The following is a 27,490-nucleotide window of genomic DNA, read 5'->3' on the forward strand; positions in this document are numbered from 1 at the left end:
GATCAACTGTGCTTGTCACCCCCTGGCTACTCTCCCCACCCCGCTTGCTCTCCCATCGCTTCTCTGTAGTTTCTGATGCTTTCCGAGTGATGCCAAGGGCGAACGGGATGGGAGAAAAGGACACGGTCTTTGTCACCGGCACTGCCGTGATCAGACATTGTGCCTTTTGGCCTTGCTGGGTGCTCAGTTGGACTCCGTCTGGGCAATGTAGTGGGTTTCTTGGAGAGGCCCCCACTCACCAGGAATCTGCCACTGCAGCTCCCACGAGCCGTCACAAAACTAGTTTTGTCCTCTTCTTTCCTAGCTCTTTGGTTGGGAATGTTCCCTCTAACACCTCAATTTGGAAACGTATCATTTTGTCTTAAGCATTTAAAAGTGGGAATGCCAAGAGTCACATTTTAGCATCCTATTATCGTTGCTAACCAGGACGAAACAATAGCTTAGCAACCTAGCTCGGATGCATGCGTCTGTAAGGTGCTAACGTGTACCCAGAGAGAAGCTTAGTTGGGGAGTTTTTTATTTTTTAAGTTCATTTATTTATTTTGAGACAGAGAATGCAAGCAGGGAGGGGCAGAGAGAGAGAGAGAGAGAGGGAGAAAGAGAAACCCAAGCGGGCTCCGTGAAGTCAGCACGAAGCCCAACGTGGGGCTCAAACCCACGAACCGTGAGATCATGACCTGAGCTGAAATCAAGAGTCGGCGGACGTTTAATCCACTAAGCTGCCCAGGTGCCCCTGGGGAATTATTTTATTAAGGAGTCAGAAGCAGAACAGGCTGAGCAGGTGAGAGCGTAAGGATTGCTTAGTAAAGTCTGCAGCGAGCTGGGGACTATGATAACGTGGGGCTGGCATTTTCCACCGTGGTGCATGTTGGCCACTCAATAACATGCTTATATGCTGTTCCTAGGCTTTCTTGGCTTGCTGGTTTAGAAGACATTTTATTTTCTTTTAAGAGGTATACAGGGGTATAAAAAGGAAAATAATTTGACCAGAAGTGGTCGATTTGTTCCTTGCCAGTAAGTAGGTCAGAGTCTGATGAGGTGAGAGAGCCTGCCTGACTCCCTGCCCTACTGCACAAATAGCCTTGCAGGTAAATCAGTTTGCTTACCCTTGTCCCCAACCTAATGTATAAACCTAAGTGAAATCAGGTTCAAAAGGGAGTTAAGACCAGCTGAAGGGAAAAAGAAATGATCTAAAAGCATATTACTTTAGTAGAGGGAATATGACTCTCTCCTAATGTATTTTTGATTGTAGTGTATTACAAGCTGTATCTGTTAAGATTAAATTTGGCTGGAGATAACAGAAAAGCCCAAAATATTGATGGCTACAACAAGATAGAAATTGAGTTCTTTCCATGTACAAGGTAGGCATACCAGTCTGATATTGTGGCTTATGGTGTCACCAAGGACCTAGGCTCCTACCTTCTATTTTCGAGGTGACCTCATGGCCCAAAATGGCTACTGGAACTCCAGCCATCCTGTCTGCATTCCAGGCTAGAGACAAGGGGAGAGATTAAAGAGCAAAACGAGTCTTCTCTCAAATCAATCTGTTCCCTTTAACCAGCCCTCCTGGAGTCCTACCAACACTTTCACTTAGATTTCATTGCCATGAGGTAGTGACTGAATCTAGCTTCAAGGGAGCCTGGGAAACAAAGTACTTTATACTGGGAGACAATTGTGCCTAGTTAAAAATCAAGATTCTACTTCAAAGGAGGGAAAGGAAAAAGGAAATGTGAATAATCCGTCTTCTGTGCCACACAGGTAATACTAAAAAAACAATGGCTTTAAAATCCCTCCTTTCCTTCAGTATATGAAAGTGCTTTGCAAATTATAAAATATTTAGGCAATGTAATCTGCTTTACAATGGTATGTAAGGGGCTGAAGTGTCGTGAAGACAGCACATTATTTGATGAGAGATTCAGTGAGCAAATTAAGAGCATTTAAATCATACTGTCTTTTTCTCCTTATAAATAACTTGAAGATTGAGAGCAAATACCTGAATTATTTTTTAAATGAGAATATATAGTCTGACATCTTGTCTGAGGCTGACAATAGATCAGAATATTTAAAATTGTGAAGTCACTTATGCAGTATATTGTTAGAGTCACTTTCTGCTGCGTGGAGAATTTATTCAGTTGAACAAACGTAGAAAAAGTCCCTGCTGTGGGCCAGACACCATGCTAGAAAATACGTTAAAAACCAACAAAAGGGAAAACAACCTCCGCTATTTGTAAGAAGAAAAAAAGGAACAATTTATGAGAATGCAAATTCCATGAAGACAGGAACTTTTGTCTCTTTCATTCACTGCTGTCATTGAAGTGTCCTACACAAGTGTCTGTCAAACAAAAAGAACTCAACAAATATTTGTTAATTGAATGAATGAACAAATAAATGAGTTCATCCGGAAAAATACCTGCCACTTACTCTAAAAAAACCAAAAAACTATCTTGGAAAAGAAAACCGACTAATCAATTCAAAAGTGAGTATATGTCTGATTCTATACAATATATGTATTTCTGAGGAGCAGAATATTAAATCATATTTAGAGCTATGTTATTTTAAAAAATTTTTAATGTTTATTTATTTTTGAGAGGGAGCACAAGCAAGGGAGGGGCAGAGAGAGAGAGAGACACAGGATCTGAAGGAGGTTCTAGGCTCCAAACTGTCAGCACAGAGCCCGACGCGGACCCCGAACTTACAAATCGCGAGATCATGACCTGAGCCAAAGTTGGACACTCAACTGACTGAGCCACCCAGGCGCCCCTCGAGCTGACAATTTAAAGGTGTCATATGAAGATTGATTTTATAAAACAAAGATCCTTTTATAAAGAGAATAATCACCTTTGGTTTGTTTGACAGATCTAGATTTTTAACTTTTTTTTTTTTTTAACATTTATTTATTTTTGAGACAGAGAGCATGAACAGGGGAGGGTCAGAGAAAGAGGGAGACACAGAATCTGAAACAGGCTCCAGGCCCTGAGCTGTCAGCACAGAGCTCGACGCGGGGCTCGAACCCACAGACCGTGAGATCATGACCTGAGCCGAAGTCGATGCTCAAGCGACTGAGCCACCCAGGCGCCCCAGATCTAGATTTTTGAAATGTGACATTTGTATAAAGTCAACTCCACTTAGGTGTCCAGAAGAGAACAGAATATGAATTGAAACCAATATGCAGTTTTGAAGTATCACATCGTCTCTATAAAACTATTTTTTTCTATGACAAAGTGTTAGGCTTGGCAAATTGAGAGTGCAGTCAAGATTTTTCTCATGCTTCTTCCTCTCATGAAGTAGAAATCAAGGGAATCATTCCAGAGACTCCCCTTCTCCCTCATGCTCAACATCCTTTCTGCCAATTTTACATTCTAAATATTTCTAGAAAATTTTCCTCCCTATTACTACGGTCATGACTTGTTGCAATTCCCAGCACCTTCTCTGAGTTTTCCAATCTGTTCACACGGTGGATCGTGTTATTATTCTTCCATTAAAATCTTCAATGGCTCTTCAGCAGCTAATGACCCTTCTTCGTATGGAATGTGAGAGCCTTAAGACCCAGCCCTGTTTACTTCTCTGGCCTTAAGCCTTATCTCTGAAAAATCCTCTGCTGTGCAATTTACAACATTAACCCTGTTCATCTGGCTTAACAAATATGCCCTCCGGAAATCTTTCTTGAATCTCCATAATTGGTTCTGTGCTACTTCATTGTGGATACACCTCTGTCATAGAACATTCCACATGATACTTTATCCAAAGAGCCTATATTTCATGGCATGTAGTAGGTACTCAATAAATCACTGGCGAAACTTGAACTCACCTGGGGAAGAAGCGATCTCCAGGGAACACTAGCTTGAAAGTTTTACTCAAATAAGTTTAATGTGATCATTATTTATTTTCTTTATTCTGCTACAAAACAACAAATCTTCAGGGGTCCCCAGAGGTATGCAGCAGAAGGGCCCTTTGGCCTCCTGCACATATGTCCTCCCACAACCACTTTATGATCAAACGTGTAGCATTTCTTATTGGTGAAAAACAGGAATTCCTGACGTGTTAGGAAAGAGTGCCTCGGATGGTCAAAATGGGTTGGCGCTCTTGATTTGTGGAGTTATGGATTTCTGAGATTAATTGGATTTGGAACATTTGTATTGTTTGCTAGCCAAAAGAATCCTATTTAAAGATTAGAAGTGCTTAACTAAGCACAACTTGGAGAAAACAGAAAAAAGAATCAATTTTTGCCATTAATCTCTACATCTTCCCCCTCCCCTAAATGTAATGAAAACAACAAATAAAAAAATATGAGAGATCCTCAACTGACCCTCAATCAATTGGAAATGTCCTTGTGTTGGTAATTTAAAAGTAGGAGAAATTGGAGAAACCCGTGTTTAAAATCCATTTAAAAAGACAAACCACAACGCCCTTGAAGGCAGCCATCGTGGTATCGGAGAAGGGAGAATTGGGTGGGGTCCTGTAATGCTCGCCACTTGACCTCTGTTTTCCTTGACGTTATTGGAAGTAAGGACCCAGGGTCTGGGAGCTTGGTAGGGATGGAGCATTAGTAGAGGAGACTGGATGGCCCAGTCACCTCTCTGGAACAGGACATTCCTTCCGCTTCCTAACAACCACCTCTGGGGCCTTAGGCCTTGACTCTGAGCCTGCAGGACGTGGAGGCCCTGGGTGGTACCATCTAGAATGCTCACTGCAGCTGTACCTGCCGGGGCTGGAGAATGCTCTCTGGGCTGCCTCAGTTGAGGGCTGGTGCTTCCCCATTTCCACCCTTGCAGTCTCTGGCAAGCAGTGACACTATGGAATCTCTTCAAATTGTCACTTGCAGTGCGTCGTTGGAAGGACAGTTTATGGGAGACAGATTATCAAGAGTACAGGCTCAGGATGCATGAATTCAGGTACGTGGAAGTAAAGAACTTCCTCGATGGGTTAAGGTCATGGTTATGGTTAAACAGGGATACCAGTAAGCGACTGCTGAGTCCCTGGAGCCCGGGAGATGTCACATACTTCTGTCTCCTTAGATTCCAAGCAGGAAATGACAATCTACAACAAAGGGGGCTTAGGAGGCTCTGCCCTCCCATCCCCAACCCCTGCCTTTGGCCACAGTCAGCTAAGCATGCTGATTCCATAGAGAGCTCTGATGGTGGCCAAGAGGACAAAGCGGAGAGCGACCAGAGCTGGCATCCAGTTTTTCGGAGCTGGGCAGAATATTCCTCGGAGCTCTATTGATCAAACTTTTGAGCTTAAAAATTCTGCTTTTTGAATAAGTGCATAAGCAATAATAGCCACGATTACTGCTCCCAATAAGATGCCAGCATTTTAACATAAACAATGTAGGTCATACAGAAGAAAATCTCCCAATGGCTGAATTGCTATCATTATCATTATTACTACATAAATGATGTCACAGAGTATATGTGCCTGGATGGGGAGACTCTATATTGTGCGGATATCAGTTTTCTTCAGTTTCCAACAAAAATCCACAGTAGTTTATTTGGTAAAAGGGAGGGACATAATACACAACAATTTTAAAGATTTTAATAATTATTGTAGAAAAATAAAGGTATAAGGATAACTAAAAAGTATTGAGCAAAAAACAGCAATGAGTTGGAACTTGAGAAACCAGATATATTAAGATGCAGTTTCAGTTAAAAGAATTAAAACCGTATGGTGTTGGCATCACAGAGAACAAGTTAGTGGACTAGAGTAGGAAAAAAAAAACAACCAGACCTAATTATGTAGGAATTTAATGCATAGTAAAAGTGACATTTCAAGTTGGTAGGGTGAAGCTTTAGTTGCTATTGGATGGGGACCTAATTTTTCAGCATTCTAGAAAGATTTAAATTTGGAGCCACCCCTCATGTTCCATACTAAAGTAATTTTGAAATGAATCGAGATTAAAAGGTAAAATAAACTACAGATGGATCTTTATGTAACTGGAAAGAAAGAAGGATTTGCTAAGCTTAGCAATAAAAGACAAAAACATAAGGGAATAAATTGATTTTGACCAGTATCTGCCCATTATCCCTAAACCCCGGCTCCTGGTAACCACTGTTTTACTCTCTACTCTGACCTTGACTTCTATAGATTCCACATATATGGGAGATCAGGCAGTATTTTTCTTTCCGTGTCTGGCTTATTTCACTATTCACTGACGTTATGTCGTAACTCCAGTTTCATCCATGATTTTGCAACCTAAAATTTAAAATCTTATGTCAAAAAGTAAATACATAAATGAAATAAAATCTTCTTGTCAAAAAAACCCCCACTTTGAATAAAAATAAAAGGTTGGTCATAAATGGGGGGAAGAAAACCCCTTTCATCATAAATGACAGAAGGTAACATTCTCAACATATATAAACCATTACAAACCAGTAAGATGAACATATCAATAGAAGCATCAGAAAAAAGATGTAAAGGAAAAAATTACAAAAGATGACAGAATCATGATTATTTAACATGGAACCCAAATTAACTTTATTAGTAATAAAAGAAAGTGAAATAATCATATGTATGTACTTTCTATCTAATTGGCAATGCATACAGTTAATTAATTAACTAAAATCAACGATATTGTGGGTTTGGGGAAAAGGGCAGCTCACAGACTGCTGGTGAAAAGCTAAACTGATAATGAGGATAACAATTTAATCATAAGAATAAAAAGCTTTAAATCTCTGCACAACGTTCATCTAGCAATTTAAATGTCGGAAATTTTTGTTACAATCAAACAAAAACAAGAATAGATTTTGGCAACTATTTATCTTTGGTTTTATTACATTTATGAAATCTATTGTTGTTTACAACAGATAAACACCAGAGGTAGTTTATTCAACAAGAGAATATTAGATAAGCAAGTTGGGGCATTTCCATGGCAACTTACCAATATTGGATATAAACAACCTAGAAAAATGTTTGCAATATATGACTCAGGGAAGAAAGACAGAAAGAAAATGTCGGCATTACATGATCCCATTAAAATCCCATTAAAACGTTTTTATGTTTATTAGAGTAATTCATAATTAAACTGAAATTCAAACACTCAGAAGTGGAAACAATCACGTAATAGAAAGTGAAAGACCGTAGTCCCAGCCCCAGGTTCCATTTCCCAGAGGGCACCATGAATCCTTTGTTTATCATCCAGACAGTTTCTCCCACCCCCTTCTACATGTACCCAGATGTGTGCTCACACACATACTTGTTGTTACAGGATGGCTTTGGGATTACCTTGAGAATTTTTTTTTACGTTTATTTTTTTATTTTGAGAGAGAGAGAAAGAGCGCGCGAGCTGGGGAGGGGCAGAGAGAAGGAGAGACAATCCCAAGCAGGCTCCATGCCATCAGTGCATGGGGCTCGAATGCATGAACCACGAGACCATGAACCACGAGACCATGAACTGAGATGAGATCAAGAGTCAGACATTTAACCATTTAACCCACTGCACCACCCAGGGACCCTGGGATTACCTTGAGTATTTTACAGACAGACTGTTTCCATGATCCTTAGTCCTCCTTTGTGTTTAAATTTAATTAAGCACTCCCTACCTCAGGACGAAAAATAGGAAAAAATAGAAGTCCAAAGAAAGCAATGAAAGGAGGGAGGGAGAGTGAGAAGAAAAAATGAAAGTCAGGGCAAGTGAAGGAAAGGAAAGGGGGGAAAGGACCTACTTATTGAGATGTTTTGCACCAGGATAATGAACATCTAGAAAGAGAAACATTCGCCTGTCTCTGTTCTCTGCACTCTGGTGCTCATGGAGGTCTGGAGGTCCAGTGGCTTACACTGATCAATTTTTGAATGTTAAACTAGTCCTGGGATAACATTCCTAAATAATTTTTGTTGAATGAGATCTCGGGGATGACAGTGTATGGCTGAGATGAGAAGACAATAAAGCGCATTATGCCCAAACCTGCATCTTTATTTCTCTGACATCTTGGGGTGAGTCTTCTGACCTCTGGAGACCAGAGAATGTCCATGTTAGTGACCGTTAGAATCATCTGGAGAGAGAGTGATTATGAAGATTCCTGGAAACCATCCCCAGAGATTCTAATCTAGTAGGATTGGGGTGGATCTGGGATTCTGCATTTCCAAGAAGCTTACAGCCAAAGTCAATATTGCTGCTATAGAATGTAACCCCCAAAAATTCTTTTAAAAAGCTACTGGAATAAGGAAGTTTCTTCTACATCCAGCTACGTGCTTATACATGCTTAGAATTTCCCTGGAGGCAAAGACAAGAAGCTGGTAGCAATGTTTGCCTCTGAGGAGAATTGGAATCTGAAGGAAGTTGATTGGAAAGACTAACTTTTCGCTCTGACCCAAATCTTGTTCCAAATGGGTACAATATATTAGTATTACATATTTGAAAGTGAACAAAATAAATATATTCCGTATGCCTCCAATTAAATATAAATGCACATACCTTTTGACCTAGCAACTTCACCTTTAGGGATTTATCTCGCAAACAGATTTAAACACGTGCAAATGACAATGTTATTCTTTGCAACGTTTTTTGTTTTTTTTTTTTCATAACAAGAGGTTGTAAAAAGTCTAGAGTTCATTTGTACTGAACTGGTAAAGAAAACTATATACATTTCTCAATGGAATAATAGGCAATCGTAAAAAATAATAGAAGGTAATAATGTACTGATACAGAACCACCTCTATGGCATAGTTAAGAGGAAAGGTCCAAAAAGGAGTATATATCTGTTAATATTGTATAAATAGTAGGGAAGAAATATATTTACTTACTAGCTTACATATACAATAAAACATCCTGGAAGAATACAAAAAGCTTGGTATCACTGATTGCCTCTGAGACGGCAGGGCATTGGCGTTAAAGAATTTTTAAGATCTACTCTTTGGTATCTTTTGAATTTTAAATTATGTGATTATATTACCTAATAAGTATCTTGTTAAGAATACTTGATAATTATCTTTCCATGTCAGGAAAAACAGAGCTAATTTTTTAAGTGGCTGAATGATATTACCTTGTTGGATTTACCATATTTAACCAACTCTCTACTGATAAAAACTTAAAATGTTTCCAAGTGATCACTATTATATATATTTGCACCCAAATGCGAGTATTCTTGAGCAATAACTTCTTATAACTATGATGAAAATATATGTGTATTTAATTTTGTTACAGCTATTTAAATATTTAGCGCACATTTTTGTTATTGCCATTTGTTGTCGTTTATGCATTTTTGAGAGAGAGAGAGAGAGCACGCATGAGAGAGAGGGGGGAGGGGGAGAGGGAGACAGAGAATCTGAAGTGGGCTGTGTGCTGACAGCAGAGAGCCCAATGGGGGGCTTGAACTCACAAACCGGGAGATCATGACCTCAGGAGGTCGGTCACTCAGCTGACTGAATCACTCCTGTACCCCCTTGTTGTTACTAAATGAAACACACACACCTGACATAATGTGAGTTTTCTGACATTCTCTAGAGATAAGATCCCTGTATAAATTTCAATCATGTGATTTCATCAAGTTTCATCATTAGCAATGACATTTTGGACTTCAATACACATAAAAATATGACGCATATGAAACAATTTTGTGCCATTCTGAAATTCAATTGTTTGTTATATCAAAATGCTCTTACCTTCCTGTTACAAACACTAATTCTTAAAGAAGCAAGTTCTACTGTATGCATATGTTGCTTTGCAATGTAATTTTGTAAGTTTTACCTTATTTTCTTGCCAGGCTATCTTTGGGTTTCTCTTTCAATTTTTTTTTTTAATGTTTATTCATTTTTGAGAGAGAGGGCGAGAGCAGGGAAGGGGCAGAGAGAGAAAGGGAGACACAGAATCCGAAGCAGTCTCCAGGCTCCAAGCTGTCAGCACAGAGCCCGACGTGGGGCTCGAACCCACGAACCATGAGATCTGACCTGAGCTGAAGTCAGATGCTTAACCAACTGAGCCACCCAGGCACCCCAATTGCCAGGCTATCTTTGAAGGCCTGGTGAGTGCTAGCACTGGCCTATGGAATCCGGCTTTATGAGATGAAGGTCAGGATAACTGACAGATTGTACCAGTGTTCTAAAAGCCTGGGTAATGAATTCAGACAACTAAATATAGGACTGGAATAAATCTTTTATTACTGAAAACAATCCACAATGGAGATGGTTGGCACTGGGCAGATTTCCACAAAAATTCACGAACAGAATTCACATAGAGAACTTGGGTACGTGACTTTGAACCCATAGGAGGCACAAATGCCACTGGTTGACTTTGAAATGCTATCTTATCACTTGGAATGGATGCCCAAAAAAGCCAGTTGTAAGATAAATTGTGTTTTTTTGCGAAGGATTCTGTCAGTTCTCATTTTACGCCCAACATGCAATAAAAGAAATTTTCTAGATCTTCATTGAAATCCAAAGACCTTTTACTAATCTTCCTAAAGTAATTATTCTGCAACAATTCCCTCACAATCACAAAGTTCCTTAAGGAGCTGGGGTTACAAAGAGGCGTCACAGAAGACAGAACCTGTACTCTCAAAGACAGGAATTACCATATACACAAACTTTAATGGCTTTTAAAGTGGGACTCCTAAATCATTGTATGACTTATCAACTCAGAACTTAGAGCTCTTCTTTTACTGGGATCATTCTTTAAAATAAAACTGCTTTCCTTTACTTTTCTGTAGCAGTAGGGGGAACAGACATGGTACAAAACAGGAAGCTGTGTTGCTCCAAAAATATCACAGGATCGGATGACTCGAAAACCTTCACCAAACTTGGGACCGTGACACCATTCACATCTAGACGGGCTGCGAATGAGGAAACATCATGTCAATACTTAGTAAATATCTACTAAGGAAAAGACATCTTGCCTGATGCTGTGCAAGACTCAAAGTAGTTTAAAATGGGGCCCTTATCGTTATTGACCTTAGCATCTAATTAAAGAGCTAAAACATACACAAGTAAAAATTAAATGCTAAAAAATAGATATGTGAATACAAAACAATCCTAGTTTTCTAAAACAAAAAATATAGATGCATAGCAAGAAAACACTCTAAGGATAGACACAGAGAGAAAACAGTACTTATTCTTGGTCAATGTGATCACAGGACATTTTAAATGTCTTTATAAAGTTTTTCCATAGTTTTCAAATTTTCTGTAAGAACTACGTATTATTTTTAGAATTCAAAATAAATATATTATTTTAAAAATAAAGGGACTACCATAACCTAGTATAGGACTAGTGTCTGCATGTATTTTTAGATGCTCACAAATCAGTTAAAAAAAAATAAAGACATCAACCGCTTATTCCATTTGCACGAACAGACTGTTCACAGAAGAAGAGACTTGAATGTCGAGAGCACATTGAGAAATGTAGCTTCTCAACCTCATTAGCCATCAGAGACTACAGATACCATTTCATAATCATCAGATGGGCACAATGGAAAAGTCTGCCAGTACAAAGTTTGGTGTGGATGAGAATCATCAGGGGCCACTCATACTTTCTTGGTGGTGTAGACATCGGTATGATTTACCAATTTTAAATTTAAAAAATAAAAAAAAAATTGATATAAACATGGATACACGTTAAATTTTATGTACGTATAAAATCTCAAAAGAGTTAACAGAATGTCTTGGACAAATTTTTATGGCAATACATTTTGTTTTGCTTCATATTATGAATAGCATCATAATATTCCATAACATGGATACACCGTAATTTTATTTTACCACTTTTTTATTGATGCACATTTAGGCTGCAATTACCATCCCTATGCTTGACTTGTGTTCACATGTTACTATTTCTATAAGACGAATTCTGAAGACTTAAATTTCTCTTTCAAGGGGTAAGCAGGGTACTGTCAAAATGCCTCCCACAAAGCTTTGACCAACTTACAGTGCCATGAATGGTACATGATAATCCAGTTTGGGGCATCCAAAGCCAACATTTAGTGTCAATCTTCTTCATCTTGATTAAATGGGTACATAAAAAACCTATTGTTGCTATGTGAGATCACAGTTCTTTGATTACCAATAAGATTTAACCTTCTTCATGTTTATCAGCTATCAATGTATCATCACCCCTGAATTGCATGTTCCTATCACTTATACACTTTTTATTGGTTATATCTTTTTTTTATGGATTTGTGGGAGACATACATATATGTTTCAACAGCTGTATGCATTGCAATATCTTCTTGATGGCTTGCCTCTTAGTTTTATAGGTGTCATGTTACATGGAAAGATTACACTTTTGTCAAATTTATGAAACTTGGCTTTACTGTTTATATTTTTCATTTTGCTCAAGGCATGTTTTCCTATCGTGAAGTTATACATATTAGTCTCCTATACTTGCTTGCGAAAGCTTTGAAGTTTTGTTTTTCGCATTTACATTATTAATCCAACTGGAACTGGTTTTGCATAGGATAGTGACATACACATAGCAGGAATCTAATGATACATTTTTTTTCCCCCGGTAGGTGACCAAATATCTCAGTACCACTTATTGAAAAATCTCTCCTTTCCCTACTGATCCACAGTGCTATTTTGCCCGACATCAGGCTTTTGCACCGCACGAGAACGTAATTGGACTATGTATTCTCTTCCATTGGTTAATTTGTCTTTTGTTGCACGTAACACCAGCTTTATTACTCTCTCTGACTTTATAATAATTGTTCATATCTGACCAGATATAAACCAATGAAGCCTTTAATGTTAGTCTTCTTTTTCAGGCTTGTCTTGGCTATTTTGGAGTCTCTGTTTTTCCATACTGGATCTTATTATACCTGAATATGTATCTTTCTCATTTGATTCAAACTTCTTTATTTTTCTGTCATTTGATGTTTTCTCTCTGTAAATGCTTTGTACATATTTCACTTGATGTATTCCTAGGTACGTTACGTTTCTTTACAAAAAGTATCATTTAAATATTACATCTCTAATTGCTTTTGATATCTGGTTTTAGTTATAGCTTCTTTTCAACACCACACCATAGACATTGTTGTTATTATTTCATGGATTCTAGAGACCATGTTTGTTTATCCACATATTTCCAATCTCTTTCCCTCCATTCCTCCTTACATCTCAGAGCTTGCTTCTGGAGTTGTTTTCCTCCTGATGCACACCCTTTGCAAGTTCCTTTAGTGACAATCTAGAGGAAGTCAATTCTCTGTTTTATTTTCTCTGAAATGACATTCTTTCTCCCTTGTTCTTGCAAGTTCATTGTGCTGGGCAAAGTAGCATGTTTTCGGTCATTGTCCCACTGTTGCTAGCAGTTGATTTCTTATTCTAAGTGCCTTTTTCCCCCTCGCTGATTTTGAGTCTTTGCCTTCGTCTTTGGTGTCTATAAGGTGTGTTACTGCCCTCGTATAGAGCTTTCAGCGTCCGAGGTCACATCTTTCATTACTTCTGAAAATACACAAAATTCTCTGGGACTCTACGTCTGTGTTAGAGTATGTATTAATACCGCTTTACCTCCTGTCTACATAGACACAATAATCTCTTCAGATCCCTCTGCGTGTCTGTATAGTTGTCTATTTAACCCATGCACCGAGTTAATTTCAACTGTTACACTTTTGGTTTCTAGAATTTCATTTCATTTAAAATTTCTTTTTCAGGGGCGCCTGGGTGGCTCAGCCAGTTAAGAATCCTACTTCAGCTCAGGTCATGATCTCATAGGTCATGAGTTCAAGCCTCTCATTGGGCTCTGTGCTGACAGCTCGGAGCCTGGAGCCTGCTTCAGATTCTGTGTCTCCTTCTCTCTCTGCCCCTCCCCTGCTCACACTCTGACTCTCTCTCTCCCAAAAATAAATAAACATTAAAAAATAAATAAATAGGGGCCCCTGGGTGGCTCAGTCAGTTGAGCAGTTGACTTCGGCTCAGGTCATGATCTCATGGTTCTGTTCATGGGTTTGAGCCCCACGTTGGGCGCTGTGTTGACAGCTCAGAGCCTGGAGCCTGCTTCAGATTCTGTGTCTCCCTCTCTCTCTCTACCCCTTGCCCACTCACACTCTGTCTCTGTCTCTGTCTCTCTCTCTCTTTCAAAAATAAACATTAAAAAATTTTTTTGATAAATGAAAATAAAATTTCTTTTTCATATGTGCCCACTCATATTTGATGGTCTTTTATTTCTTAACCATTTTTAAAATGAATATGTTTTATTACTTTAAACACTGAAAATAGGTATTTCATATTCTGTAAAGTTCATATTCTTGGATCCTTGGAGGCTTGTACCTGTTGACTGATTTTGCTGACTTTAACTCTTGATGGCTCATTTCCACACGTATTTGGACATTTCTTTCAATTGTGAGATAATGTTCAATTTAACTTAATTTTTTCAGAGTCTTCAAAGTCCAAATTGAGGATGTTTCTCTCAAAAACACTTGGTTAGCTAGAAAAAAGGTATTTACTGCCCAGGGACACGTAGCCCACTCTTGGGTACAGATTTGAGGAATGTCAGGTTCAGCTTCCCTACTTTGTGGTGAATTCAAATCTTTTTGTACCACATCTGTTACCACTCACTAGTTTGGTTTTATTTCTTTAGAAAACTTTGTATCTTTTGAGATATTTCTTAATTTTTCATGTGCGTTCAAATCTCATGAACACTGACATCTCGATGCATTAAAATGGAAAACTTTGGGTCCTGGTCCCATTTTACTGGTAGTTTAGAATCACCTTCTTCAATTTCTTTGATGATTACTAGTCTGTTTAGGCTTCCTGCCTTTTATTGAGTCTATATGGGTAATTTATATACTCCTGGGAAATTTTACTTAGGCATACAACAAATGTTTGTTAAATCAGTAATATACGCACTGATGAGTGTAACAACAGATTTATACCATCTGAAGGAAATAAGAGATAAGCTGAGTGGACCGCCAGTGGATGGGGTTTAAAAACCCTAGTCCTGAGATTAGGCAATGATTCTCACACTGGCCACGGATCACTGAGGAGAAGTTGCTCTAAATACGCCTGGTCTCTAGGAAGCTAGAGAATAAAGCATTTCTCTGCATAGTGTGCCTGGGACTAAAGAAGCCTTTTTTGGAAGAACCCACTTCTATGTCCTTAGTAATTCACAGGACCTATGACTACGGACTGTAGAGACATTGCCAGCTACCCCTCAGCAATGTGTAACTCCCACTGGAATTAAGTAGTGACTTGAGAATTTTAGCAAACGGGCTGAATTCAGACTACATCACATGCCTGAAGAGCCAGAAGGAGAAATTCGAAGAATTTTATGTATGCCCGAGGGTGTGGTGTGGTGTGTGTGTGTTGAAGGTAAAACTCTCACCTGGCCTCCGTTGACTACCATTTTAAAGGCTTAAAGGTGTATTCTTCCTAAAAGGGCTTCAGCATTTGCTCACCATTTTAGCAGCTCTTGAATTTCCACCGGGATCTCATCGTAATATTTGTCTAGATTACTTTTTAAGAAGAACAAGGAAGTAAGATGAGTCAGACACGGGGGGCTATTTAAAGAATTCTCTTTCCAAAGAGTAGGATGCGTGAAAGTGTTCTCAAACTGGAGTTTTTTCAGGTTAAGCTTCAAAATCGCAGGTGGAAAAGTAGTCAGATCAGTCCCGTTAACATTCAGATTTTCAAGTAATCTGAAAATAAAGGAAACCAAATTTAAAAGGTGTTTATGCAACTCATAATACTGAAATAAAATTCCGTCCCAATGTTCCGGAAAATTAGCATCAAACTTAGCAATAACATACAAGTGTTTAAGAACTTCTTTAGAATCAGAGAATTAAAAAGCAATTGAAACAGTATGTTATGCCAATAAGTGCGTTTGTGCGAATAGCAAGAGTTAAAGCATATGTTTTGGGTCTTTGCAACATGTCATTATGGAAAAAGAAATACTCTAGCATAATGATACAAAGAAAGGACATACATTTGTTGAGCAATTGAACACCAGTACCTACTTTTTCATCCAAACCTCATCAAAACGGTGGAATTACCACGATCATACGTATCATGTGCTATGTTGCACACGGACTTTTCCTCACCCGAGTCCCCCTGGTTTTTACCGTGTCCGTTGCTTCTGAAGCCCTGATTTCTTTGTTCAGAGAGAACGAACCTTACTGATTTTCTCATTTATACTACTTGTCTCAATGGTGTGTTTTACAGCCACTCATCTCCTTTGTAATTAGTGCTGGAGACAGGCAGAAAAGTATCTGTTTATGAGGGTCACATAAACACAAATCAAAGGCTGGTCCAACTTGTCAAGTGTGCTGGGAGTGAAGAGGTTGAAATGACGACTTTTGAAGCGAGGGGCTGGGAGCTCTGGAGTCTGTGTCATGTGCTCATGTGCAGCCTCGTTTCTTGTCCACACAAACTCTTCAGTTCTGACTCCTGACAATACTAAAACATGATCGGGGCGCCTGGGTGGCTCAGCCAGTTGAGCATCTGACTCGATTTCAGCTCAGGCCATGATCTCACGGTTGGTGGGTTCGAGCCCCACATCCGGCTCCGCTGACAGCACGGAGCCTGCTTGGGATTCTGTCTCCCTCTTTGCCCCTCCCCTGCTTGCTCTCTCTTTCTCTCTTTCAAAAATAAATAGATAAACATTTTTTAAAAATAGTATTAAAATAGTAAAGAAAAATGTTTGCTTGTGTTTGGGGGGAAAAGATAGCCATTCATTTTTTTTTTTTTTTAACGTTTATTTATTTTTGAGACAGAGAGAGACAGAGCATGAACGGGGGAGGGGCAGAGAGAGAGGGAGACACAGAATCGGAAGCAGGCTCCAGGCTCTGAGCCATCAGCTCAGAGCCCGATGCGGGGCTCGAACTCACGGACCGCGAGATCGTGACCTGAACCGAAGTCGGACACCTAACCGACCGAGCCACCCAGGCGCCCCAAGATAGCCATTAATAGACTGGGAAAGTACAGTAGGGTTTCAAAATTAATAAGGGAGAAAAAAAGAATAAGTAGCTTCTTGAAAAAATCACACACACATATACACACAGAAAGAAGGCAAATAGGAGAAGGAAGAAGGAAATCAATAGTAAATACAAAGTAAAATGGAAGGCAAAAATTTAAATATATCAGTCCTAACAAATGCGAACAGGTTGAATACTCCTGTTAAAATATAAAGATTGTCACATGGGATATAATGATTGGTACAAATATTAGAAAAGCAGAGACAAAATTATCTCACTTTACTGAGGCTAAGACTATCCTCCTAGAAAGCCAAAGAAAATCCAGTAAAACTGAACCAGAATGAAGATAAATTGAGTTATATAACTTGATTTTAAATTCATGTAAAGAAGGACATAGCTTTTCTCTATTCTGTACTGGCAATAGTCAGCTAGAAATAAAAATTAGAGAAAATGTTACATTCATAATAGCAACACAATTATAGAATACTTAGAGGAAGTTAGTAATAAAGATAAAGGACTTATGTGAAATGAGTCATAAATTCTTTTTTTAAATTTTTTTAATATTTATTTATTTTTGAGAGAGAGCAGGGGAGGGGCAGAGAGAGGGAGACACAGAATCTGAAGCAGGGTCCAGGCTGTGAGCGGTCAACACAGAGCCCGCCGTGGGGCTCAAACCCACAAACTGTGAGATCATGACCCAACCTGAAGTCAGATGCTTAACCGACTGAGCCACCCAGGTGCTCCCAGTCATAAATTCTTATAAAGGACATAAAACAAAATCTAAACAAATGAAACATTATGCTGTGTTTTAGGATGAAAAGATTTAGTAACATCAGAAATATAAATTCTTCAGAATTTATATGTAAACTCAAGACAATTCCAATCGAAATTTCAATTTTGTGTTTATATTTTTTGGGGGTGGAGGGGCTTGGAATTATATTAAATGATCTTAAAGCTCATGATATAAAGAGAATAGGTTTTTTAAAAAATGTTTATTTATCCTGAGAGAGAGAGAGAGAGAGAGAGAAAGTAGGGGGGAGAGGCAGAGAGAGAGAGGGAGAAAAGAATCCCAAGCAGGTTCTGCCCTATACGTGCAGAGCCCAACTCGGGGCTTGATCCCATGAATCGCAAGATCGTGACCCGAGCTGAAATCAAGAGTCAGACACTTAACCGACGGAGCCACCCAGACACCCCCTAAAGAGAATAGTTAAAAGATTATTATTGAAAAATAGTCTCCCTATTAATTGTTAAAAATTATTCTAGGGGCGCCTGGGTGGCTCAGTCGGTTAAGCGTCCGACTTCAGCTCAGGTCACGATCTCACGGTCTGTGAGTTCGAGCCCCGCATCGGGCTCTGGGCTGATGGCTCGGAGCCTGGAGTCTGCTTCTGATTCTGTGTCTCCCTCTCTCTCTGCCCCTCCCCCGTTCATGCTCTGTCTCTCTCTGTCTCAAAAATAAATAAACGTTAGAAAAAATTCTTAAAAAAAATAAATAAATAAAATAAAATAAAAATAAAAATTATTCTAAAGTCATAAGTAAAATAGGATGGCACTGACCTAGAAGGACATAGATGAACTTCAGAGACTTTTTAAAAATCAGTGTGAGAAAAAATCAGAGCTTGGTATTGTTAAGATTACACGATGTATGTGTATATCCTTACCCAAAATAAGTGAAGACTGATAAGAACACAAGTACACACACAGAAAAATGAACAAGGTTCTCTTGTCATTCTATTACGTAGCCATCAGGACAGCTTTTAAACGATCACTGAAAATGTTATGTCTTAAAATGTTATGTCTTAAAAATACCAATCATTTTTGAGGAGGGCACCTTTTGGGATGAGCACTGGGTGTTGTATGGAAACCAACTTGACAATAAATTTCATATATTAAAAAAATAAAAATAAAAATACCAATCATTCAAATTCTGTTTTTGTAAACTTTATGCTTTCACATATTATGTTTTATGACCATTCAATATATGAACGAATTCAATTTTCTCCAACACAGTCATTACCAAATATACCCTTACAGGGCATATGACTGTGTGTACTTAGTACTTCCCAAATACCTGAGTTTCTGGATTTTGTTTGGGATAGAAGCAATACTATTGTAGGAGATATCAAGTTCCTCAAGATGGGCCAAAGAAAATAACCTTAAATAGAAAAAAGAAAATGAAATTAAAAATGACGACATGTTTGTCATTACTGGGCATGAATGAAGAATTAAATATTTGAGTAAAGAGGTAAAAGTATTAGAGAAGCTGTATTTTTCTAAGATCTTATAATTTATGGACTTCTTTTCATTATAGGCAGTGCAATTACAATCCAAGTTCCTCAAATAAACCATTTATCCTTTAAGACTGCCTTGAAATGTTTGGAGTGGATAAAGCTCCACGCAGAAAAAGCCACCTGAGAAATGTCTAGCACATTCGGATATATTATTTTCTTGGTTGCTGTATTAGTTTCCTAGGGCTGACATAACAAATGTCACAGCCAGGTGGCGTGGAGCAAGGGACATGTACACTCTCACAGTCCGGGAGGCCAGCGGTCCGAAATCAGGGTGTTAGTGGAGCCAGTTCTCTTTCGGAGGCTGTGAGGACCCTCCAGGTAGGCTTTGGGATGGAGAAGACAAGAACCAAGAAAGAAAGAGGCAAAAAAAAAAAAAAAAAAAAAAAAAAGGGAAAGGAAAGGAGACATTCTGGTGATGTCATTACCCCTTAAACAAACAATGAAAACATATTTCATGAACCAATGCTATCTCAAGGCTTTGGGGAAAAGAAGACACCTTTTGGGTTTTTGAAATGATTTATCATCTTTATTTTACAAGAAAACTAAATAGACCCATCGAAGGGCTTCCCGTGGTTACAAGACTTCAAACACTTAACCTGAGAGAGTTGATGACACCTTTACGTTGTATGATCAAGGGCATAACTCTAACTGTAGGGGGCCTAACGGCAAGGGCATAGCTAGGATGAGAACCCCGTTCTTTGTGCCTCCAGAGCCTAGACTTTCCTCTCTGCTTTTGCTTTACAACAGATGCCCTAAGCAGCTCAACACAAAATCGTAGCAACAAAAAATTGGGCCTCAGGGAATTTGTGCTGTGCTGTCAATCTTCCCCTAATACACATACAGAACCTGTTATCTAATAAAATATATACGGCTTTATTTTAGAAACACTAGTATTATTGAGAAAGAGCTCCTTAAAACTTTTTGACTATAACCAATGGTTAACCAATAGTCCAAACTAATTTGCTTAATCTCTAAATAGTGAATAATGTTGACCCTCTACTTACGAACAAGTTGTAGTTGCTTTAGGAATTTTTATATTCCTGGGCGCCTGGGTGGCCCAGTCAGTTAAGGGTAGGACTTGGGCTCAGGTCATGATCTCATGGATAGTGAGTTCAAGCCCCGCATCAGGCTCTGTGCTGACAGCTCGGATTCTGTGTCTCCCTCTCTGTCTGCTCCTCCCCTACATGTGCCCCCCTCCATCTTTCTCTCCCTCTCTCTCTGTCTCTAAATTAACATTAAAAAAAAGAATTTTTACATTTTGCTTATTTAAAATTTTTTTTTAATGTTTATTTACTTTTGAGAGACAGAGTGTGAGTGGGAGAGGGGCAGAGAGAGAGGGGGACACAGAATCTGAAACAGGCTCTAGGCTCTGAGCTGTGAGCACAGAGCCTGACGTGGGGCTCGAACTCACGCAAAACGGTGAGACTATGACCTGAGCTGAAGTCAGACGCTCAACCGACTGAGCCACCCAGGCGCCCCTACGTTTTGTTTAAATGACAGTTATGGTTATTAAAGCTTGTAATTCTAATTATAGATTATCAAATGTAAGTTTATATTTAGATGCATATATAGGTACATACACATACATATATGTGTCTTTATATGTACATATATATATGCAGTTGTGTGTGTGTGTGTGTATATGTGTGTGTGTGTATACATATGCAGGGTTATGTGTGTGTATATATATGTATATATGTACACACAGATTAGTGTACACACATATATTACTTAGCTCTGTTCACCGGGACTGTCTAGAAGCAGTGTCATCACCATAGCAATGGGACATCCAGCGCTCAGATCTCAGTTTTTAAACACCATCTTTCAATAAAAAAGAAACAGGGTTTCCCTAGAGAAATAGCTGCTTCTAGTATCAAGGCAGAGAAAATACAATTTATGTTACTGTTAAAAAATATAGATGATTTAAACAGAAATAAAATATACACAAGGCAGTATTCTTACTTTCTTAGTGTTTGTGTTTTTATATGTGTGTAATGTATGATGCATATATACACATTTTTATAGAAATGGTATAACTTCTATATGCTTTTTGTTCTTTTAAATGACTGAATAGTGATACAGTTTATGAATATAGAATTTGTCAGATTGTTAGTTATAAACAATGCTAGGTGAACAAGCTTATAAATGAATTTTGATGCGGTTCCTTAATTGCTGTGAGAATCTTTACAAAATGTTGTTCAACTATTTAAGAGCCCCTGTCCCTTTGCCCTTTACCCATGTTCAATTTGTTAAACTCTAACTTGAAGAAGTATCTTGTTTTGCATTTGGTTACAGTTTTGGTTTAAAATTTTCATTAGGGGTTAAATAATTCCCTGTCCCTATGTGGGGGAGGCGGAGGGGGAGGAAACCCATCTCTCTCATACCCAAATATCAACATTCCTATCACAGAATCTTCGGTATTATACTAGCTAATTTATTAGTTTACAGATTAGGAAATTGAGACCAGGAAGCTTAAGTGACTTTCTCCAGACAAAACAGGTCATTATCAATTTTGAAGTTAAAAGTCTAGATTTCCTAATTCCACATACAGTGTCCTTTCCAAAAAGGCTGTCAAGGGATAGGTGCAAATTTCTCACTTGAGCCTCTTTATATGATATGTATTCTTTTAATCTATACTCAGATAATGGATCTCTAGATGAACGCTCTAGCCCCCGTAAGAGTTGACATCTATGTAGCTGGTAGGATTCCTTTCAACACAATAACAAGAAGTAAATCAGTGAATCAGAACAAAATGCGAATTATTCGATGGCTAAAAAGTTGCCAGCTGCTTTCAAACGGGAAATTGATCGCTTTCTAAATAGTAAATTCTTTTCTGTGTTTATAATCTCAGGCTACCGACCTTACCCAGGTGGAAGGGTAGTGATCAAATTAAAGGCAATGTTGAAAACTCTAAGGAACTTAAGCTGTTGAATTTCAGAAGGGATTTCTTTGATAGGATTATTCCTCAGGAATAGTAGTTGTAAATTTTTAAGACAAAATATCTGAGGAACAGAAAAGAGAAACAAATATGAGTGGCATGATAAAGTGTAAAAGTCTCTGTTTGTTACATTTTGTAAGCCCTTTGAACTACCATAGTAGAATCAGCAAAAGAACATTAACTGGCTGTATTATTTATCTCTTTTTTCACTCTTTTCCAGGGCATCATAAGTGGCGATTTTTTGGTTATAATTATTATTAGTAAGACATTATTCTTGAAAAGACAGTAAAATCAAAATCAAAATTAAAATTAAAAGAAATTATTGCAATATATACCAATGATAAAAATGGACTCACTTCTGTGGGAAAATAACTGATCTCATTAAAGGATAAGTTAAGATATATCAATTGGGAAGCCAACGGTGTTAAGTCTGGACAATTCATAATAAAAAAACCCTGAAAGAAAATGACAAGAGATTAGAGGTGAATCATTAACAAGGCACAAAATATTTTATACTAAAGTAAACCAAGCAAAACAACGAGCACATAATCTGAGTGACGGTGTTTATCACAACACACTAACGAGCCTATAGTCACCTTCCATTCATGTATTTTAGTCTGTCATAATAATAATTTCTTAATTATGTGAAGGACAGAAACGAAATAGAAACACCGCTAAGCATTCATGTGTATAAGAAGTATAGTGTTATATGTGTGGCAGGAATTATTTTCATTAATAACAAGCAAACATGGCTTGCGTGTCCACTATATGCTGAAAAGTTAGTAAATATATTTTACATTCAATTACATCTTTTATCTTATTTTGTCATGTTTCTACTTCTATTTCTCCCTAGTCTCGCTGTTAATCTAACAGCTAAAATTTCTTACTGAAATATGCCAACTCGGAATGAAGAAAACTATGTCCTGTTATGAACTAAATGTTTGTGTTCCCGCCATATTCACATGTGAAAGCCCCAACCCTCAGTGTGATGCCATGTAGAGATGAGGCCTGTGTGAGGTAATTAGGGTTGGGTTCCACGAGGTCTGAAGGGTGGAGCCCTTCTAATGGGGTTAGTGCCCTTGTAAGAACAGGAGGGGACCAGAGCTCTCTCTTTCTACCATGTGAGGATACAGGAAGAAGTCTGCTGTGAGCAAGAGACCTCGAACCAGGAAGCGAGTCAGCTGACCCCTCAATGCTGGACTTCCCAGCCGCCGGAACTGTGACAAATGAACATTCGCTGTTGAAGTCGTTCAGTCCGTGGCATTTTGTCAAAGCAGCCGGAACTGCTGCTTAATTTTGATTAAGACGCGCCTGCTGGCCCCCCATATCTTTAATGCTCCAGGAGAGTGGAAACATTTGTTTCTTAAGGATCGGAGACTCACTAATGGTCACCTGACTGAACCAAGGGACTCCATTGCTCAGCTCGTAGAGAAGGGAGACGTCGCCATAGTGCATCAGGCTACGCCAGGTAGCGTATAAGAACGAAAAGGTTCACGGCTAAAGAATCTTGAAGTTGAAAGTGCTGGTTTCAGAACTGAGATTTTACTTGTTTGTTTGTTTGTTTACGTTTTTATTTTTTACCGAGAAAGCACGAGCTGGGGAGGGGCAGAGGGAGGAAGCGAGAGAATCTCAAGCAGGCTCCATTCCCAGCACAGGGCCCATGGAGGGGTTTGATCTCACAACTGTGAGATCACGACCTGCCAAAATCAAGTGTCCGACGCTTAACTGACTGAGCCACCCCGGGCGCCCCGAGACTGACCTTGTAGTAAAGTATTACTATTGGTAAACGTGTATATAGACAAAAAGGAGGCGTTCTTTTTTTCCTTAGACACTCCTCTCTGCCGAACTGGCGGGTACACTTATGTAGTAGAAACGTGTCTGTCGTAGTCTCCAATCACTCCACTTACTGTGCCAACAATTAGCGCCTTTACATTTCCTTCTGCCTTGGAAAGTGCTTCCCCCGTTTCCTTCCATGAACTGCCTTCTCACTTCATTAGTGGCCTGCGTATAGTCAGCGGTCAGCTCACAAGGCAGCTGACCAGAAAGGCCTTCCCTAACCAACCTGTGATAAATAGTGGCCTCCCAAACCTGTTTGCTGTGGTTATCATGGAAGGGTCTCGAAGAACTAAATAGCGCTGAGAATGTGGAGCCTTTCCCCATCTCCCGAGCTGCTCTAGCGACCTTTAAGTGCTTAGACCCTGAGTCTGTATCATACTATTCGGTACACTTGTTTTGTGTAAATTTTGTTCATATAAAATCTACTTCTTTTAATAAGGCCCTGAAATAAATAAGGAATTATGATGTTTGCTTCGTCTGTGTCGCCCCCACAGAACTCTGGATTCTACTCTGGAGTCAAATATTTTTTTAAATAATATTTATAGCCGTGGAAATAATTTTTTTTCTTGACTAGCTTCACCCAGCTCTTTAAAAGCTACATTCTCAGCGCCTGGGTGGCTCAGTCGGTTAAGCGTCCGACTTCAGCTCAGGTCACGATCTCGCGGTCCGTGAGTTCGAGGCCCGTGTCGGGCTCTGTGCTGACCGCTCAGAGCCTGGGGCCTGTTTCGGATTCTGTGTCTCCCTCTCTCTCTGACCCTCCCCCGTTCATGCTCTGTCTCTCTCTGTCTCAAAAATAAATAAACGTTAAAAATAAATAAATAAATAAAAGCTACATTCTCTCTCCATTTGAAGCAAGGATGAGCAAACCACACTTTGCCAACTGTTTTTTTCTAAATAAAGTTTTATTGGAACGTAGCCGTGCCCATAAGTTTAAGCATTGCATATAGCTGCTTTTGAACTATCGAACACAGTTGAATACTTGTGACAGAGACCATGCAACCCTCAAAGCCTAACGTTTTACGATCCAGCCCTTTACAGAAAAAGCTTGCCAACCTCTCATTTAAAGTAATTCGCTCCGGGGACACCTGGGTGGCTCAGTTGGTGAAGTGTCTGACTCTTCATCCCGGCTCAGGTCCAAATCTCACAGTTCATGAGTTTGAGCCCCACATCCGGCTCTGTGCTGTCAGTGCAGAGCTTGCTTGATATTCTCTCTCTCTCCCTCTTTCTCTGTCCCTCCCCCACTCATGCTGTCTCTGTCCCTCTCAAAAATAAATAAACTATAAAAAAATTTTTTTTAAATAAGATTTTTTTAAAAAAACAAAGTAATTCACTTCAAAACCAGATAATCTGATATTTTTACTTCTAATGGTTGACAATCTTATTTCAAAACAACCTTCCCACTGAAACCGACAGGGTAAACAAACAACACAATAAAGGCTTGGGGAATTACCGAGGGTAGCTAGGATTTCATAAACCAAACTTCCAGAGAGGAGAGAATCTCAGGGAGGTAAACACGACACTCAACACTACTTTTCTCCCGAAGTCATTTGCTTCATCAAAAGCTGTGGTCAAGAGGCTGAATAGAATCATAGCCAGCCTAATTAGGGCTAGAAAGATAAAAACTGGAGTTCAGGGCTTACCAAAGACGAGGGGGGCCTCCGACTTGGTATGAAAGGGCCGAAAGGCTACAGCCTTAGGAGAAAAGGTTAACAGGAAAGCTCTATAAGATTGAAGCTCAGATTAAAATAAAGAGCTTTCGAAGCTTCTGGTCCAAGGTGGCAGTGTAGAAAGTCCCTGAACTCACCTCCTCCATGCACACACCCAATCTACACACACCTACTCAGAGAGCAATTCCTCCTGAAGAAGAACCGAGGGCTGACTGAACAGCTTCTGCACAACAAAAGATAGAGAGACCACGTAGAGAACGTCAAAGGAGATGGAAATACTGTGAGGAAGGCAACCCGCGCCCTCCACGCACTGCAGTGGGATAGTACTGAGGGACCAGGAGCAGATTCATCTGCTCTGAGGCACAGAGGAAAAGCCTGGGTTTAAGCGAGCAACTGGAACAAAAAGGAACCAGCACAAGGACCCTGGCAAACCGCGGGAGAGCCGCTGGAGCTCTGGAACTCTCTCTGGGTTTGTGGGGCTGGTAAGCGCCATGGTTGATGCTCCCCCTCCACCTCCATAGCGCAGAGGGGAGCAGGCCCCGCTGGTGGCCCCAGGCCCCTAGCTCACACCAGCCCCAGGCTCCCGGGGACACAGAGAAAAAGCCGCGGTTTAAAGGAGCAGCTAGAATAGAAAAGATTTAGCCCTAGAACGCTGCCAAATGGAGGGGGGCTGCTGGAACTCTTTCTGGGTCGGAGGGGCTGGTGAACACCACGTTTAACATTTCCCGGCTGCCTTGACAGTGCAGGAAGAAGCAGAGTCTGGGCACCATAGCCGGTGTGCTGTCTCAGCGAGCCCCAGTTCCCTAGCCCACACCAGCCCTAGTCACCCCTCCAAGATGGCCCCAGGATGGTACACACCGGGACACTCCCAGTCAGTGCTACAGGTTCAGCCATCAAGCCAAGGTGACAAGGGGCAAAGCACTCCAGAATAGTCCAGGCCTGCCCCCACGTCAGCTCCAGATGGCTTGTCAGGGCACCCCCAGTGCAGAGGGCTTTGGGACTTTCTGGCTCATGCCTACTTTGGCCCCAGCATCCCGCCAGGGCCTCTCCCGTGAAAACCACCCCGGGGAACCCCCAGCCTGCACCCTGTATCGGCTCCAGCCACCCCACAAGGATGACCCTGTGCAGAGTGTCCCAGGATGACCTGACTTGCACACACTTCAGCTTCAGCTGTCCTGCCAATGTGTCCTCTGCACGGAGAATCCTGAGACCCCCCGCGCCCCCCCCCCCCCCCGCGGGGCCCATACCCACTTCAGCTCAAGCCACTCCACCAGGGCAGCCCCGGCACCAGCTAGAACGATCTTTACAATTATTATTAATAATTATTAATTATTATTATTAATAACTTTATTTCTAATAAAGTTAGAGTTATTTAAGTTATTTAATAAGTTAGAGTTATAAAGTAAAGTTATTTCTAAAAACTTTATTTCTAATAATTTATTTCTAATTATTATATAATTATTATTAATAAATTATTAATAACGATCTATTACAATTACGATCTTTACAATTTCTTTCAACTCCAGTTTACTTAGAGGTATATTTGTTTTCCTTCATCCTCAGTGGGTGTTGAATGTTGTCAAGTTTTTGCATCTATTGAGATGATATTGTTGAGAATAACATTGATTTTCAAATATCAAGGCAACTTTGAGTTTCTTGCAAAAGCTTCATTTAGTCATGATACATTGGCCTTCGTTTTAAAACTTTTCACATTGCAGGATTTGAATTGCTAATATTTTCTTAAGAAATTTTGCACATACATTCATGAAAAACAGTGGCCCATAATTTTTCTTTCTTACAATGTCCTTGTGTGGCTTTGGTATGAGAGTTATACAGGCATCATAAAATAAGGTGGTGTAAACAGGTTGTATCTCCCTTACATGTTTGGTAGACTCACTGGGGACGACCTATGGGCCTGGAACTTTCTTTGTGTGA

General features: G+C 39.6%; 1 protein-coding gene across 3 annotated transcripts in view; it reads right to left on the reverse strand.

The window, feature by feature from the left end:
• Nucleotides 1-9,880: 9,880 nt before the first annotated feature.
• The window catches only part of LRRC63 (leucine rich repeat containing 63), a 43,025-nt gene continuing 25,415 nt past the window's right edge, over nucleotides 9,881-27,490 (reverse strand). For all 3 annotated transcript variants that reach the window (XM_042972628.1, XM_007085391.3, XM_042972532.1), the window contains exons 6-10: nucleotides 22,409-22,507; nucleotides 21,980-22,116; nucleotides 18,895-18,978; nucleotides 15,312-15,551; nucleotides 9,881-10,760 (exon numbers count right to left, since the gene is read on the reverse strand). In XM_042972628.1, coding sequence (XP_042828562.1) covers nucleotides 10,541-10,760; nucleotides 15,312-15,551; nucleotides 18,895-18,978; nucleotides 21,980-22,116; nucleotides 22,409-22,507 — 780 coding nt within the window. In that variant the 3' untranslated portion in view covers nucleotides 9,881-10,540. The remainder of the gene's footprint in view (nucleotides 10,761-15,311; nucleotides 15,552-18,894; nucleotides 18,979-21,979; nucleotides 22,117-22,408; nucleotides 22,508-27,490) is intronic.

Source organism: Panthera tigris, chromosome A1 (genome assembly GCF_018350195.1).
Source record: "Panthera tigris isolate Pti1 chromosome A1, P.tigris_Pti1_mat1.1, whole genome shotgun sequence".
Lineage (NCBI taxonomy): Eukaryota > Metazoa > Chordata > Mammalia > Carnivora > Felidae > Panthera > Panthera tigris.